This window comes from Panicum hallii, chromosome 3 (assembly GCF_002211085.1).
Source record: "Panicum hallii strain FIL2 chromosome 3, PHallii_v3.1, whole genome shotgun sequence".
Classification (NCBI taxonomy): Eukaryota; Viridiplantae; Streptophyta; class Magnoliopsida; order Poales; family Poaceae; genus Panicum; species Panicum hallii.
The window spans coordinates 63,518,496-63,535,836 of NC_038044.1; the positions used below are offsets into that span (position 1 = coordinate 63,518,496).

Genomic DNA, 17,341 nt, shown 5'->3' on the forward strand with positions numbered 1-17,341 from the left:
AGGAATCGGCGATATAAGATGTAAAATGGTGTCGTTTCTTCTTCAGATGTATAGCTGAGCTGACAATCATCAATACAACTGAACTTTAAGACTGAATCCTGAAGATCAGATGAAGGGATGATGCTTCATGTACATATGCTCCATTTTATATGTACTTTAAATTAACAGAGAACTATATGGGAAACCTTTTTACAGGTGTACATCATAAAGAAAAATTCATCATGCATCAGGATAGGATATTTTCTCTCATGTATACGCTCTACAAGCTTGGTGATAATTCGGTCCAAGAGTGTATTGCTGATTTGTCCGCAGAATCAGCAAGAACCTGAAGGTATCGTGGAACTGGGGGCATATTAACCTGCAGGAGGCCCTCCAGCATCTGCACAACTGCTCCCATGGTCGGCCTCGACGACTCGTCTTCCTGGACGCACCAACAGGCAACCATGCAGGCCCTCTCGAGCTCCTCCAAGTTGGCGTCTCCCCTCATGTCAGCATCCAACAGCGCCGCCTTCACGTCTCCTTCCTGAATTTTCTCTGCAACCAGTATCGGAAAGAACTTGTCCGTGTGCTGCTTCCCGTACTCCACATTTCTTCTCCGCGAGATGATCTCGAAGAGCAACATCCCGTAGCTGAACACGTCGGCTTTCGCTGTGATGGCCGTGCCGCTGATCCATTCGGGTGCCAGATACCCGATGGTCCCCCGCATCGTCGTCATGACCCTGCTGAAGTCCCGGCCTAGCAGCTTCGCCAGCCCGAAATCCGACACTTTGGGGGCAAAAGATGCGTCCAGCAAAATATTTTGCGGCTTGATGTCGCAGTGGATGATGCAGTCCCTGCACTTGTCGTGCAGGTAAGTTAGCCCTTTGGCAATCCCAATGGCTATTTGGTACCTCGTGTTCCAAGCAGGAAGTACGTCATCAGAGCTAGTCTTGAACAGGTACCCATCCAGTGAACCATGTGGCATGTACTCGTAGACGAGCAGCCGGTGCTCTCCCTCGGAGCAGAACCCCAGCAGTCGGATCAGGTTCACATGGTGAATTTTTCCAATTGTGCTCATCTCTGCCCGGAACTGCTTCTCGCCTTGACGGACACCTTCGAGCTTCTTGATTGCCACAGCAGTGCCATCCTGAAGGACTCCTTTGAACACGGAGCCGAAAGAGCCTCCGCCTAGCTTGTCAGAAAAGTTCCTGGTTATCAGCTGTAGGTCTCTGTACCTGAAAGCTGTCAGGTTCACGCCAATGTAATGTAAACCCTTGATCCTTCTTCTCCTACGGAGAAGACGTGAAACAGCCACAAGGCATACACCCAATGCGAGTGCAGAGACTGCTATGACAACCCCAATTGTCCGCCCTCTAGTAGATTTGGTGCGCGGGATCTCAGAAGCCGGAAGCCGGATGAAAATGCTATCCCCTTTGCTGTCTGGATCTTCTTGCAGGTTCATCAAATCAGTGTGCCAAAAAGAGCAGGTGCCGTTGTAAGAGTAAGCCAAGCAAGAACAGGTGTCAAGGCAGGCTACCTCACAGTCACTTTTGCTCGCAGCTTGCACGGTCTGCGACCCATCAGGTAACCTCACGTTGCTGATCATGTAGAATCTATCCTCCTCATGTCTTCTACTCACTGATGGCACTGAGCTTCCGCCGCTCGAGCTGCACGGCAATGCAACATCCCTGGTGCAGCCTCCAGTGTAGTTTCCTGAGCTCCACTCAGTTGGGCTCTGTGCACTGAAGCCTCTAAGGCAGCTGCACATTGGGACGCTGCCCATGGCGCACCAGCTGAAAGCCCCGCAAAAGGAATAGACGGCGCACGGATCGGGCTGCGCAAAGTACAGCATCCAGTCCTGCTTCTCCTCCAGCCACACCATCCCCTTTTGCTGGCCGGATGGGTCAATCACGGTGCGGAGGAAGATGGCGTCGTCCTTGATCGTCAGCAGGAAGTACTCCTCCCTGTCGTTGCTGACATACTCGTACGAGTATATCGAGTTCGGCTGAGAAATAGCTGTCATTGCTGGTATGCCGCTAAATGCGCCTGTCTGGGGGTTGAACTTCCCGGGGGTGAAATACGGCCGAGAGTTGTTCCATATGAACAAGTACTGTGCCTCGACGTTCGGGTCCATCACGATTGAGAAGATGCCCGGAGACGGGTCCGCATGGTCTCTCCATGAGACTTGGCGGTCGCTCGCGCCTGTGACCTTGTTACGTCCAAACTTCATGCCGGGAAGTTGGGTGTCGGTGGGGTGGTCGAAGCTTTGCCACAACATGCTGGAGGTGTTGGATGCATGTGCAAGAACTAGGTTGCCGGTGTTGAGGAGCACAGCAACGATGACGGTGGCGTTGGAGGCTCCTGCAGTGATTGTGATGTTGCTAGACCAAACTATGGACCTAAACTTATTGAGAAGAACCAAGTTGCCATCTGTCCAGATAGTCAACACTGATGAGGCCGGGTCGGAGATGGGCGCCTCCCTATTGGCTATCCACACCGGAGTGACTTTCGGCACCTTGTTGTACCATATTGCAATGTACCATTTGTCTTGGGGTCCACCACCTATAATAAAATTAAATTTTCATCACCGAATATAACACATAATTTACCTTTAAAGACACTACTACAACTAAGGCTACTGCAATCACGTCAGCTAGACCCGATGTCAATAGGCCTACTGGCATCATCGCTTTGACTTTGGGTTGCTGTCAACAGTTCCAGGCTTCCAGCCAAAACTCGACAGTGATGGCGACTTTTATCGCAATGATTGCCTCTTAGGACTAACAGGTACTACAATAAGATATATAAAGGAAATATGAATTGTGTTTGACCACACATTAAAAATACTAGCCTATCAACTGTGCGGGAGCACGGACTAATTGGAATTAATATAAAACTAAGATTTATTGCTAATAATTATAATCATCTAGCCCATACTCTCTTTCATCTATTAAATATTCTAATGTACAATACTCTAAAGATATATACTTATTATTGTCTAGTTGTAATATGTTTAGTTAGTAATAATATTTTTTACTTTGTATCGCACCTCCATATGAATTTGATATGTATTTAATTGAACCATCTGTTTAAGCTATGTGAATAATATAAAAATTGGTATTTTTATATCTTCGCCATACATGACACACGCCATGGATAGTATTTTATATAAGCAATAATATAAATAATATATCAATAATGATAGATATAGTAATTTAAAATTTTATATTGGTGCACTTTAATATTTTTTTATAATTATGTAACTTAGATTCAGATTTAGGAGTTACTTTAACTTTTAATAATAACATAATTAGATAATTCATATAAAAACTTAGGAGGTTATTTGATATTATTTTTATAATGGCATATGTGAGTAATTTGCATAAAGATTAGGGGTTACTTTAGATTATTTTTTATAATGACATAGATGGGTAATTTAGATACATATTTAGGGAGTTACCTTAGCCTAATGGTAGAGATGGATAATTTATTAGAAAAAATAGTAGATCCAATGGCTATTATGGTTAGAGTTGTCGGATTGATTTTCGGATGTTTCTATTTTTTATAAGAATTTCTAGAATTTCTCTATTTTTTTTTAAGTGTCCACCTAGCATCCTAGATGGCTTCACGTGGAGGCTTCAAAAGAGTCTTTAATTAGTAATAGTAATAGTAAGATAGAGACGAATCTTTCGTATTAACATTAACAATCTAGCGACAAAACAGAAAATCAGAACATTATGCCATAGAAAAGAAAAAGAAAAGACAATCAATAGGCATACTACTCCGTACATTCTATCCAGATGGGACATGGATAATGAAGAGTTAGTTACCTGGCTGGTAAAACCCCAGAGCGAACTTGCCACCCTGGGAGACCAGCTTCTGTTGCCCGGAGAGCGGCTGCGTCGCCGTGATCGTATCGGTAGCTCCAGCGGGAGATCCTTGTAAAGAAAGAACCAGCAGTATGACTGCTAGCATGTAGAGCGCACCCGAATCAAGAGTGGCAGTAGTAATGGTGGCCGCCATGGATGCGGAAGCTAGTCAGCTTCGAAGAGCGAGAGAGAGCTTCTACCAATTCGATGAACTGATCTTGTGGCCGAGGAGCCCCTTTTATGGGACCTGCTGCATGTGTCCTGCCGTGCTAGCAGAGCTCGAACACATGTTGGAGACTTTGGCCGTCGATTTGTGGACTCATCAGGTTGTTATAGTGCGGTCGATGTTGACGGGAGTTAGGCCGGCTGCAACAAACCCCAGCAGCAGCAGCCACGACGTTGATGGGAGTGAACCGGTCATGTAACGGAGTTGACAACTCTGCCCAGCAATGGCGGCGCCGGCTGCCGGCTCTTGACTGGTGGGCTGGGCACGCGCTCTGCAAATGAGAACGGTTCAAATGTACACGTGCTCAGTCCAGTCCATGTCACAGGGTTCAAATGTACGTGCTCCGTCCAATCCATGTCTGACGAACGACGACTTGGATAGAAGAAGTTCAGATTCAAACAGGCGAAAATTGAGACGGCAAAAAAAAACACCCACACACAAGAAATTCAAGTTCAAATGTGCACTTGCTGACCCAGCAAAAAGCACCAAGAGAACTTCCGGGAACCAAGTACAGTGACCTTGGAAATGAATCAACGATAGATGTCGGTTCTGCACGGCATGCAGATCGAGCCATCGAGTCCTGGCGTGCATGGAAATGTTGGTTCCTGGCAACGATATGATCTATGTTCAGTCTACACGGCATGGAGACTGCACACAGTATATGAGGAATGTTCTTGGAGCAAGGTCGATCAAAGATCATTATAAATGTTGCCTCCCACTCCCAGCATAGCATATTATTTGACATCGTGCTTACACACAAACACACACACAGACACACAGACACACACACACACACACACGATCATTATGGAAATGTTAACTGGTTTACCTGCTGTCTCGCTCGTTGTAGTTGTAGTACTAGTCCTGTTTATACGAGCAGCAGTAGTATTATTCATGATCAAGAATGCTGCCGCTGGCTCCTCCACGCCGTCTCTCCCACCGGGCCCGTCGAAGCTCCCGCTGATCGGCAGCATGCACCACCTGGCCACCGGCGGCGAGCTCCCCCACCGCGCCCTCGCCCGTCTCGCCCGCGAGCACGGCCCGATGATGCACCTGCAGACGGGGCAGGTCGGCCTCGTCGTCGTCTCGTCCCGCGAGGTGGCGAGGGAGGTCATGAAGGTCCAGGACGCCAACTTCGCCCACCGCCCGGAGCTGACGGGGCCCAAGGCCCTCCTTTACGGCTGCGCCGACGTCGCCTTCGCCTCCGGCCCCCACTGGCGCCGCCTGCGCAAGATGTGCGTCGTCGAGCTCCTCTCCGCGAGCCGGGTCAGGTCCTTCGCGCCTGTACGGAGGGAGGAGACGCGCGCCCTCCTGGGCAGGATCGCCGGGCAGCCGCCGGGCACGGCCGTCGACCTCCGGCCCATGCTCGAGGCCCTGAGCAGCGCCGTCGTCAGCAGGACGGTGTTGGGCGAGACGTTCGAGCACAGGGGCGCCATCTTGAAGGAGGGCCTGAAGCTCACGTCGGCGTTTAGCCTGTCGGACCACTTCCCGTCGCTGAGCTTCCTCGACGTCCCGATGAGGCTCCGGCTGCGGCGGGTGCACCGTCAGGTCGACGAGCTCCTCGAGGACATCATTGGAGAGCGCAAGAAGCTCAGGCAGCAGGAGAAGTTGAAGCTGAAGGACACCGCTGAGAACATGCTTGATGTGCTTCTCAATGCCATGGAACAGCCAGACATGGAGGTGCGCATTACGCAAGACAACGTCAAGGCTGTGATCATGGTACATAGTCTCTCTCTCTCTCTCTCTCTCTCTCTCCTCTCTCTCTCTCTCTCTCTCTCTCTCTGTGTGTGTGTGTGTGTGTGTGTGTGTCATAAAAAATATATATATAATCTATCAACAACTAATGGAATGAAATGGATACGATGCAGGACATGTTTGTTGGTGGGACAGAGACGTCAATGACAACGATAGAGTGGGCACTGGCAGAGCTGATGAAGAACCCCAAAGAGATGGCCAAAGTCCAAGACGAGGTGAGGACGAAAATGAAGGTGGGAGAGACAAACCTGGGAGACAACAATGTCGGACAGCTTAGCTACCTCAAGCTCGTCGTCAAGGAGACGCTCCGGCTACACATGCCGGCGCCTCTACTAGTCCCCAGGGTTTGCAAGGAGCGGTGCCGTCTCGGCGGCTACACGATCCCGGCCGGCAGCAGGGTGGTCATCAACGCGTGGGCAATGGGCAGGGACCCCAGGTACTGGGAGGATCCAGAGGCGTTCCGTCCGGGGAGATTCCTTGACAGAGATGTCGACTACAAGGGGACGAGCAGCTTCGAGTTCCTGCCGTTCGGTGCCGGCCGGAGGATTTGCCCCGGAGTAGAATTTGGGCTCGCCGGCATCGAGCTTTGCTTGGCTCAGCTCCTCTTCTATTTCAACTGGAAGCTTCCTGGTGCCATGGCGCCCGAGGACCTTGACATGACTGAGACATCAGTTGGTGTATCAGTAGTCCGGAAGGAGCCACTGCGGTTGATCCCCATTATACACGGTCCTCTTGAGCTCAAGTGTTAGACGGTTGATGGTGTCACTAGTAACAGGACAGGGGCTCCGAATAGGACCAATAATAGTGGTATTTCATCTCGTAGCATCACCAACAATACTTCTATTACGGAATCTTTTTTTGTAGTTATCTACTTCTGTTCAAAAAAACGAAATTTTTACTGATTTTGTTAAATAACGGTGACATGCATAATGTAACAAAGTGAGGATATTGTGAATGGAGATTCAAGTTATATAGAGGAATTAACCTCTTTTCTTTCTCAAATATGCAGAGAGAGCACATCATTGTATTAATAATCACTACGGGAGAAGTCTCCTTTGCCGAGTGTCTGACACACTCGGCAAAATAACATAAGCGCTCGGCAAAGACTTTGCCGAGTGTTGCACTCGGCAAAGTGAATAATATATAATATATTCTAATAAATGGGCAATAGTTAGGAGAGGTGCGCCAGAAGGTAAGGTGGACAGACCAGAGGAGTAGGGGTGCTTCCGATACCACCATGATCGGTAATGGAACGCTACGCCCTTGCTTTCTTTATGCTTTCTTCAGGATTTGGCCCGAACTGTTCGGCAGATTCCCACGCGTTACGCACCCGTTCGCCACTTTGTTCTCAACTATTCCGATTCCAGCAAACGGAGGCCCGGAAACGGCAAAGAAAGGGTCGGAAAAAGCCTCTTTGCCAAGTGTTTTTTGTCGGGCACTCGGCAAAGACTTTGCCGAGCGCGGAAGAAACGGTGACGGACGTTTGCCGAGTGCCTGAGAGAAGCACTCGGCAAAGTGTATGCTCTTTGCCGAGTGCTGGTGTAGGGACACTCGGCAAAGATTATACTCTTTGCCGAGTGCTGGTGCTGGGGCGGCAGGGGCGCGGCCGGGGTGGCGGGGGCGCGGCCGGGGTGGCGGGGGCGCGACCGGGGCGCGGCGGGCGGGGGCGGCAGGGGCCGGGGCGGCTGGGGCGCAGCGGGGGCACAAGTGTACAAGTGTAAGTGTTCGGGTAGCCTGCGAAGGAAGAAAAGATCAAGACCCTTTGCCGAGTGCCAGATCACGGGCACTCGGCAAAGGGAACTTTGCCGAGAGCCAGATCACGGACACTCGGCAAAGCTAACGGCCGTTTGCTGTCGTTCGCAGCTGACGGAGCTTTGCCGAGTGTCTGTCTTTGCCGAGTGTAGGGCACCAGGCAAAACATATTTTGCCGAGTGTTATTGTTTGCCGAGCGCTTGACACTCGGCAAATCTATTATTCGCCAAGTGTTTTTTTTGCCGAGCGCGGCACTCGGCAAAGTTCTTATTCGCCGAGTGCCCGACGAAATGCTCTCGGCAAAACACTTGACACTTGGCAAAGATCTTTTTTCCGGTAGTGAATAAATTGTTGAAGTACACACAACGTGTGACCGATTTATTACCTCATGCCGAGATCATTACAAGAGCGCTATATTATGCTAATTTAGCAACCAGAAGCTCCCTAGACGACTGAATATTACTACTCACTAAATAAGCAAGCCAGGTTTTTTTGCATCCGCTATTCACCTTCCTGCTTGATTGCCCTGAGTACCATGGATGCACCGCTGTATCTTCAGAGTTCATTGTGTCAGACATTTTATATCAGCCCTATCAGATAGACCGCAACCAACAATTTGAGATGAAGCATATCGTCCGGAATCATGCATGAGTGCACTGCTTTGCTAGCATTAATTTCACTTCTAAAGTGCGGACAAAGGATTTGACCAGGTGGAAGCGTGGAAGAACATGCATGCCCTTATGCATGGTCGAGGCACAAATCATGCACCCGGCTACACAAGTCAAAGCACCATGGTACTTTGGTTCCCTCCAATACTTTATTGGCCTCATGAAGGGCTCAAGGCCTTGGCATAGAAATACAAGTTGCTCCATCTCTTGCGATACTTTGAATGCCATCGATCCAAGGCATGGGAGCGAGTATATATATATGATAATCTTTGTTATTGGTATGGCTTGTAAGCATTCATCCGTTGCTTCGAAGTCATCTAATAGTTGTTCATGTATCATTCATCTACCATGAGTTCTGCACGCTAACCATGAGTAGCACGCCACATCTGTGTGTTTGTTTGCCTGGTGCCAATGTCTTGTGACCTCAAGGAAATGAAGAAGCCCTGTTGGGGATCCGACAGCAAGAGATGAAGTGCTCTGAGCTGCACGAATTTCAATGGATGCCCCCTTGATGGACCTCCTTGTTTGCACTGCACCTGAATCAGAAATCAGAGAAAGTAAGGTAGTGGATAATTAAATTATCGTACACTCAAATTGCTGTTAAACATCGTTACAGCAGAAATGCAAGAGAAGAAAAAAAATGCATTTAACATCGAACCTGAAATGATTTGTCTCATGTCACGACGAACAACATGATTCCAACAAAAGTTGATCAGTCTTGAAATCAATCCCAGTTTCACTGTTACCTCTTTCTTTCATTGCTGGCTTACTACAAAATAAGCCGCCGGCCAGGCTAATTATTGTTAAAATAATAATAAGATGCTTCACTTCAAGATCTCTCTGTCATTTAATTTTTTGGAGCATTGATCAAAAGAAAATGCCGTCAAATATTTGAGTGCCAAGCAAGCTCAGCGGCCATCAGAAATGTAAAATCTGAAATTATTCTATGGGAAACTATGTTAACAGGACAGATCAGGAATACACTCTGAATATGATGCTCTCTCTGTCAGACTTGGTCACTTCTCCTCTTTAGACTTCAGACTGGTTCAGACGTTCAGTCCGTCAGGCAAAGTCCCCGACGTTCTACTTCAATCCCATCCTGCATCAATCCATCAGGCTGGATTGCTGCTATTCAACATCATTGGAGCAGAGAAATCAAGAGCATTCGACATCGTTGCCAACAGTCAGGGATTAGTGCGTATCAAATCAATGCCGAGGGAAGATGATTCACGAAGGACGAGAGGGAGCAAATTGTATATCTAGAACTCCAAACATTACGCTTTATAGTTTTGCTATTGCTAACTTCGACTTCGTAAAAATAGGACTCCAAATATGTAATAGTTGATTTTCATACCATTGTGTGTATTTCCTCTCTTTTTTATTTTTTCCATGTATTTCGCAGGTAAATTAACCAAAAAACCCTTACTTTTCGTTCCCCGATGTCTCTTTTCTTCTCTTCTCCTCCTGTTCGTGACCTGCTAGGGCCTCGAGCGGCAGGACCTTCGTCCTGGCGAGGGCAGGGGACCTGGCCGTCGGGATCCTCCTAACCGCCTCCTTCAGCACCGCGTCCGGCCCCGCGTCGCCCACGAGCACCGGGTTTCGGCGCGCCGGCTTGAGCATGACGTCGAGCACCTTGCGCGGGGACGCGTGCATCGTCCCCGGCACCGACGCAGGCGTCTGCGACGGCTGCCAGGTGCGGGTTGATGTAGGCGTTGCCGGCGCCAAGGCGAGGGAACGGAGAGGGGGCCAGGGAGAGGGGCGTGGTCCGGCGAGCACCGGGGCGGCGGAAGGCGCCCCCGGCGAGGGCGAGGAGAGCAACTGCTCGATAGTGGACTTGACGGCGGAGGAGGAGAAGGAGGCCTCGCGTGTGACGGCGAGCAGCAGCTGCTGCGCGGCCTCGAGGCACCCCCGCCGTTGCTGCGCCTGCGTGCGCTCGAGCACAACGACGAGCGCGTTCGACACAGTCAGGCCGGCGCCCTGCGCTGCGGCGGAGGCCGCCGAGGCCGCAGCCGGCACCCTGTCGAGCACCACCAAGAAGCAGAGCTCGAGCGCTCTGCACTGCAGCGAGTGCGCGCCGGCGGCCCTAGCAGGCCGTAGCGGGTCACGAACGGGAGGAGAAGAGAAGAGAGATGCCGCTGCAGACGGGGAAAACGTAACGTATGGGGTGAAAAAAATAGGGGCATTTTGGTCAATTCACCTGCGAAATACATGAAAGAAAAATAGAAAAGAGAGAAAATACATATAATGGCATGAAAATCAAATGTCACATGTTTGAAGTCCTATTTTTGTGAAGCCAATGCTTGTAATGGTAAAACTGCGAAGCACAATATTTGGAATCCCAAATATGCAATTTTCTATGCCAGGAGGACTCGCTCCAGTAGCACAAACAAATGTTCCGGCCGCTAGCGAATCCCGTCCGACCGTTCACCAACTCCGCTCTCCGGCGAGCCACCATCAGCTGCTTTGCCTGGCTGCCGCGGCGCCCTCCATGGCTCGCAGAAACGCCAAAACTGGAGGCCAACAGAGCCGAGGGGAGGATCTCCGGCGGTGAGCGGGCGCGCTGCATCACCGGGGCACACGATCTTGAAGAGGCTTGATTGGAATGCACAGCGGCGGGGCTCGCCGACGGCAACCAATTGGGCACGGTCAGTTGCCATTTCGTTGGATTGAACTTTTACGGAAAACATCCTCTGCTTCGGATCGTGACTATTAATCGTGATCCGGTATTTACATAATACCTCCTAGTTTGGATCGTAATTAATAATAGTGATCGGATATTTTACATGTAGACCCCTATAGTTTTGCAAATACACCCCTTCTTCTGGATGGCCGGCTCTGCTCCCTCGTCGTCGTCCTCTTCGCGACCGTCCTGCCCGACGCCGTCGTCCTCCACTCCACCTGAACCAGCCATTCCATCTCCTGCGCAATGCCTTGCACTAGCTTCCCGCGAAGAGTAGAAGCGCGCGAGATTCCCCGCAGGCTGCACCCAAAAGCGCAGGCGAAGGCCGCGCCCCTCCGGCGATTCCCGCCGCCAGGATGCGCCGTGTGAGAACCGCCCAATTTAATATCATTTTAAGCGAAACCGTCGGTCTTTATCGTAAAGATGAGAACTAACACGCACTCGCACCAATGGCGCGCTACGGGTTAACCCACATCTAAACTACCAATGACCAACTTAGCTTTTCGCCGAAAATAACATTAAACCCGGTAGTCCCGGTATGTGCTCCAACATATGCCCAGGATCACGCATATGCACATACCGTCACAAGCTCATACATCACCATTGATCCACAAAGAGCAAATTTTAACACAAAGTTAAGCCATTAATCATTACAACATTGACATAAAGAAAGGGTTCCAAATCTATTAAGGTGCAAAAGAGGGATACAAGCCTCGGGCTCACAAATAACATAGAAGATATAAAAACCATAAAGTTTAATGTTTAACATGATATCCCAAATACGATACGCAGCGGAAAAGATAACGATAAGTAATAATATTAATGGCGTCTTGCTCAAGGACACCATTGACCATATTGGCCTATTCCTCGCCCGCGCCGGGTTCGGCGGGGTAGAAATGGCCAAACACCACTTCCGGCTCACCTGCAACTTAGTATGAGAAAGCAACATGAGTACAAAAGGTACTCGCAAGACTTACGCGAATAAATAGGTCAAGGAAAATGCATATGAAGGCTCACAAAAAGGCTTTAGGGTTAAGTAAATTAAATAAGCATGAGCTCCCTAATTCCACCATCTAGCCTCCTAGTATTTTAATTATCTTGCCCAACCCACCTCAAATTTTAGTTAATTAGATAACTCACATCCTAAGTATCAACAAGAGGGAACGTGCATCCAACCACTTGACCACAACTTCTACGAAGATTTCGTAGGATAAAGAGCTTGCTCATAACCGAGAGCGCGGCAATTCGAATTGATTCATTAACCTTGCAAGGGTGTACAACTTTACCCACACGACACAAGGACCATGCGACTCACCCAACCGATCACGTGGGGTGAGGGGGTACTCGCGTCAACCTTTCCCGACGAGTTCTAACCGTTGAACATCACGCCTAACTTGCGCGGAGAGTTACATAGGTCCATCGGGGACACCCCTAAGTCTCTCTACAAAGCCCTACGGCCACGCATCTAGGACCGTGCATCAACGATTAAAATTAGAGGGTATTTGGTTTATCCACCCCATGAATGGATATGTGGTAGTACGATAAGTGCTCAATTTCCAAGGTCATCCACGGACGGTCCTTAATCGGTTTAAGCGGACTAAGCCTTCGAGACTCCTTTCTCTAGGCCCTACCTTCCGCTCAAACCTCAAAACCACACTTCCAACTAGACCGATCCAAACCAACAACCCGACACCGGACAACATGTTTAAGATAATCAAATGTGGGTGAAACAAGTGATCCTATTCCAACTTTCCTTACAAGATATTTACCAACTCTAGGCACGACTAAGCATCTAGTTGATTGAGTTGCAACTAGCTACGTGTGTCAAGGACATGGATAACAAAATCAAGGAAGGACATTGCATGGAAATAGGAATAACGATGCAATAGATAAATATTTAACATAAGCATAGATACCCAAGTGAAGTAACTAAATTTAAGCAAGTTAAATAGGTCAAGGAATCATGCTTAGCTGCTTGCCTTGGTTCTCTTCTTGCTCAACCACACACTCGGCTCCCGGCTCGGTCTCAACGAACTCGGTGGGCTCAACGGGTGCGTCCTCCGGCGTCTCGGTCACTAAAATGCATGAATGAGATGTATGCATTAGGATGATGCCAATGATGTGAAAATGAGATGATATGCAATGATATGATAATAGAAGAGAAATATCACATCAACGCGAAAACAATACCATCATAGCACTATAAGATCGATTACTAAATTAAATTCTAAGCCCGAAGGCAAACTTGCTCATGCAACAAATAGCAAGAATAAATCATGATTTAATTTCTGTACCCAGAGGATCTCGAGATAAACTCATGAGAGTTGAGTTTGCATCAAAAACATATTTGTGGAATTACTTATGATATTTATACATTTCAGCCGCTAAACTCAAGTTAAATCTTAAAGGATGCTCAAATCATCTCTATAAATTCTCAAACAATTACTGGAGACAGATAACATGATAAAAAAAGTAACAGAAGTGGTTTTATCAATTTATCAATTTTCTAACAAAAGTTATTCATTTTATAAGATTGCAGGCAGCAAAACTAAAAACACATTAAAAACCTATCAAACAGTACAGGAACAAATATATGAGCTGGACCATGAGATATAGCATTTCACAAGGAACACAACAATATTTAGTTTGACATTTTTAGAGCACCACAAAATAAGATTAGCCATTAACTTGGTTTAGCAAGAATAAATTACAACTTAAAATACAGGACTCTAACATGCATAAAATTAATATATCCAAGCAGATCTACTACAGAGGATTCAAACAAAACAAATTTCACAATTTTTGGAGACCTACAACATTTTCTACGCATTTTACAAGAATCAGCATGAAATGATAAACGAAACGGGGTGGCCAGCGCTAGATCCACCCGGATCTAGCGCCCCTGGGCGCCGACAGGCGGGCCCAGGCGGCCAGCGCGCGGCCCAGGCGAAGTCAAGGCCAGGGGGGGCGGCCTTGACTCGCCACGGCGCGGCCGGGGCGCGCCCACGGCGCGGCCCGCGCGCGAACGCGCGCGCGCGCGGCGCGACGCGGCGGCGGCCGGCAAGCGGAGGAGCGGCAGGGGGCGAACGGGGGCGGGGCGACGCGCGCGCCAGCCGCGCGGCAAGGCGGCGAGGCTCACCCGAGGCACGGGTGGGCGGAGCGGAGCGGCGGGCGGCGGTGCGACGGAGTACGGCGGCGGCGGGAGGAGGCGGTCGCGGGGAAGGGTGCTGCGGGCGAAGGAAAGGGCGGCGGGCGGGCGGAACGGAGCGAGGAGGGTGAGGGGGTGGTGCGGGCGCGGCCAATCGAGCGGAGGTGAGGCGGCGGCGGCGGATTGCGGCGGCGGCGGCGGCTCGGACCGGGAGAGGAAGAGGCGGAGGCGCGCAGGGCTAGGGTTGGAGGGGAGAAGAAGAGGCGACGGGATTTGAAGTGGGGAGGGGAAGAGGAAGCGGCGAGCGCGGGAGACGAGGAGGCGGCGGCCACGCTGGACGGGCCAACGGCCGCCGGCGTGCGCCACCGCGCGGACGCCCAACGGGCGGGCGCAGAGGCGCGGGAGGCGCGGAGGGGGAGGCTGACGCGCGGGCCCAGGCGCGCGGAGGAGAGGGGGAGGAGGCTGACAGGTGGGGCCGGGAGAAGGGAAAAAGAATAAAGCAACGGTTCAACTTACAAAATCTAAAACATGCATTTCCCAGGCTCCAAAATTCACCAAATTTTTACTGAAGCTAGATTAAATCATCAAGAACACAATGCAACAACAAGATCATAAAAATCTAATATGTATTGCTCACAAAAAATCAAACAACATTGCAGTTTTCAGATTTTCCAAGAATTTTATGGCTCGGGTTAGGCATCCAAAAATTGCACAAAAATATTTATAATTCACAATTTGAAATCTAGTATTTTAATAAATTATTTGGAGGCACATTCACATAACAAAATTTAAACTTTCTTCCCAACATACACTCGAACAATGCAAGAAAAATTAAATAGCTCAATTCGAAAATATGCACATGATGCTTGATGATGCTTGGGTTATGCTCAAGATGATGTTGCTTAATAATTTTAATCATGTTATTAAGTTTTGGGTCGTGACAATTCTCCCCCCCTTAAGAAAATCTCGTCCCGAGATTTGGTAGATAAAAGACGATAGAGCTTCGGGTGTATTAAGGCCATATTCACCTAGACAAGATAACATCGGAGAAAGGATGTACAAGGCATGGGTGGAGTGGCGTGGTAGGACATCCCTAATTTCTCTTTGATGGTGATTGTGTACACATATAAGATATCTAGAAGGATGAACTTCTTAAGGAAAGTTGGGTGCGGTGGTAGAGGCTTGAGGACTCACTCATGGAAGAAGAAGTCGGGGTAGTCTTGACGCAAACGATCCTCGCGTTCCCATGTGGCTTCATCTTCGGAGTGGTTGCTCCATTGAACTTTCACGAATTTCACCATACCTCGCTTCACCTTCCTTTCAACATGATCTAGGATGGCAATAGGATGCTCTTCGTAGGTAAGACCCGCTTGAAGATCGAGTGATTCAAGATCGATGGCGTCGGTAGGAACACGAAGGCACTTCTTCAATTGAGAGATATGAAACACGTTGTGAACGGTGGAAAGTGATTGGGGAAGATCCAATTGATAAGCCACCATTCCAATCCTTTTAATGACTTGGAAAGGTCCGACAAAACGAGGTGCCAATTTACCCTTAACCCGGAAGCGACGAGTACCCTTGTAAGGAGAGACCTTGAGATAAACATAATCACCGACCTTGAAATAGAGTTCACGGCGGCGACGATCGGCATATAGCTTTTGGCGGGATTGAGCAATGCGAAGATTTTCGCGAATGATCTTAACTTGGTCTTCGGCATCTTTCACCAAATCCGGGCCAAAGAAAGGCCTTTCCCCGGATTCAGACCAATTGATAGGCGTTCGACAACGCCGTCCATAAAGAGCTTCAAAGGGAGACATCTTGATACTTGCTTGGTAGCTATTATTATAAGAAAATTCCGCGAATGGCAAACAAGTGGCCCACTTCTTCTCATACACAAGAACACAAGCCCGTAACATATCTTCAAGGATTTGATTTACTCTCTCGGTTTGGCCATCGGTTTGAGGGTGGTAAGCGGTACTATAAGTGAGGTCGGTTCCCATGGCTTCATGAAGACTTCTCCAAAAGTGGGCAACAAATTGAGGACCACGATCGGAGACAATTGTTTTAGGAACACCATGAAGACAAACAATGCGAGTAAGATACAACTCCGCATATTGCTTGGCTCGATAGGTAGTCTTGACCGGAAGAAAATGAGCCGATTTGGTTAAACGGTCAACAATTACCCAAATGGAATCATACCCATGAATAGTCTTCGGCAATCCGGTGATAAAGTCCATCCCAATATTTTCCCACCTCCAAGATGGAATAGGCAAAGGTTGAAGAGTACCGGCCGGTTTGAGATGCACGGCCTTAACCCTTTGGCAAACATCGCACTCGGCGACATATCGAGCGATTTCCCGCTTCATGCGAGTCCACCAAAATCTTTGCTTGAGATCTTGAAACATTTTAGTGCTACCCGGATGAATAGAGAATTGAGAATTATGAGCTTCATCGAGAATTAAGCGCCTCAAGTTGTAATCCTTAGGCACGACAATACGTTTACCAAAGAATAGGACCCCTTGATCATCACAAGAAAAACATTGAGCTTTACCCTCCTTCATTAAGGTACGAATTCGGGCCATACCTTTGTTATTCTTTTGAGCTTCCTTAATTTGATCATAGAGATTGGACTTGATTATAAGAGCACCAAGATGACCTTCCATGACCATTCCCATTTCAAGTTTCCGGAATTCATCACAAAGAGTATGAAGAGGAGGCCCCATGGTCAAACAATTGCATTGGGCTTTGCGGCTTAGTGCATCGGCGACAACATTCGCCTTGCCGGGATGGTAGTGAACTTCAAGATCATAATCTTTGATTAATTCAAGCCATCGACGTTGCCTCATGTTGAGATCGGATTGGGTGAAGATATATTTAAGGCTCTTATGATCGGTGTAGATATTGCAATGATTACCAAGAAGATAGTGACGCCAAATCTTTAGAGCATGGACAACGGCCGCAAGCTCCAAATCATGGGTTGGATAATTTTCTTCATGCCGCTTGAGTTGACGAGAGGCATATGCCACCACTTGGCCTTCTTGCATAAGAACACAACCAAGACCGATGCGGGAGGCATCGCAATAGACATCAAAACTCTTGTGAATATTTGGTTGAGCTAGAACGGGAGCGGTGGTAAGACGATCTTTGAGAGTTTGGAAGGCTTCTTCACAAGCTTGGGACCATTCGAACTTGACCCCATTTTTTAACAATTCGGTCATAGGCTTGGCAATTTTTGAGAAATTTTCTATAAACCGGCGATAATAT

At 48.6% G+C, this 17,341-nt stretch overlaps 2 protein-coding genes across 2 annotated transcripts; one reads left to right on the plus strand and one right to left on the minus strand.

Annotated features, from left to right (window-relative positions):
• Positions 1-209: 209 nt before the first annotated feature.
• LOC112885653 (G-type lectin S-receptor-like serine/threonine-protein kinase At2g19130) lies at positions 210-4,002 on the minus strand. Its single transcript, XM_025951221.1, has 2 exons — positions 3,810-4,002; positions 210-2,541 (listed from the first exon to the last, which is right to left on the minus strand). Exons 1-2 carry the CDS (start codon positions 4,000-4,002, stop codon positions 260-262), a joined length of 2,475 nt encoding a protein of 824 aa, XP_025807006.1. The 3' UTR covers positions 210-259.
• Positions 4,003-4,968: 966 nt separating this feature from the next.
• LOC112885654 (premnaspirodiene oxygenase-like) lies at positions 4,969-6,800 on the plus strand. The gene is made up of 2 exons (XM_025951222.1): positions 4,969-5,793; positions 5,943-6,800. The coding sequence occupies exons 1-2, from the start codon at positions 4,969-4,971 to the stop codon at positions 6,576-6,578; spliced, it is 1,461 nt and encodes a 486-aa protein (XP_025807007.1). The 3' UTR covers positions 6,579-6,800.
• The last annotated feature ends 10,541 nt before the right edge of the window (positions 6,801-17,341 follow it).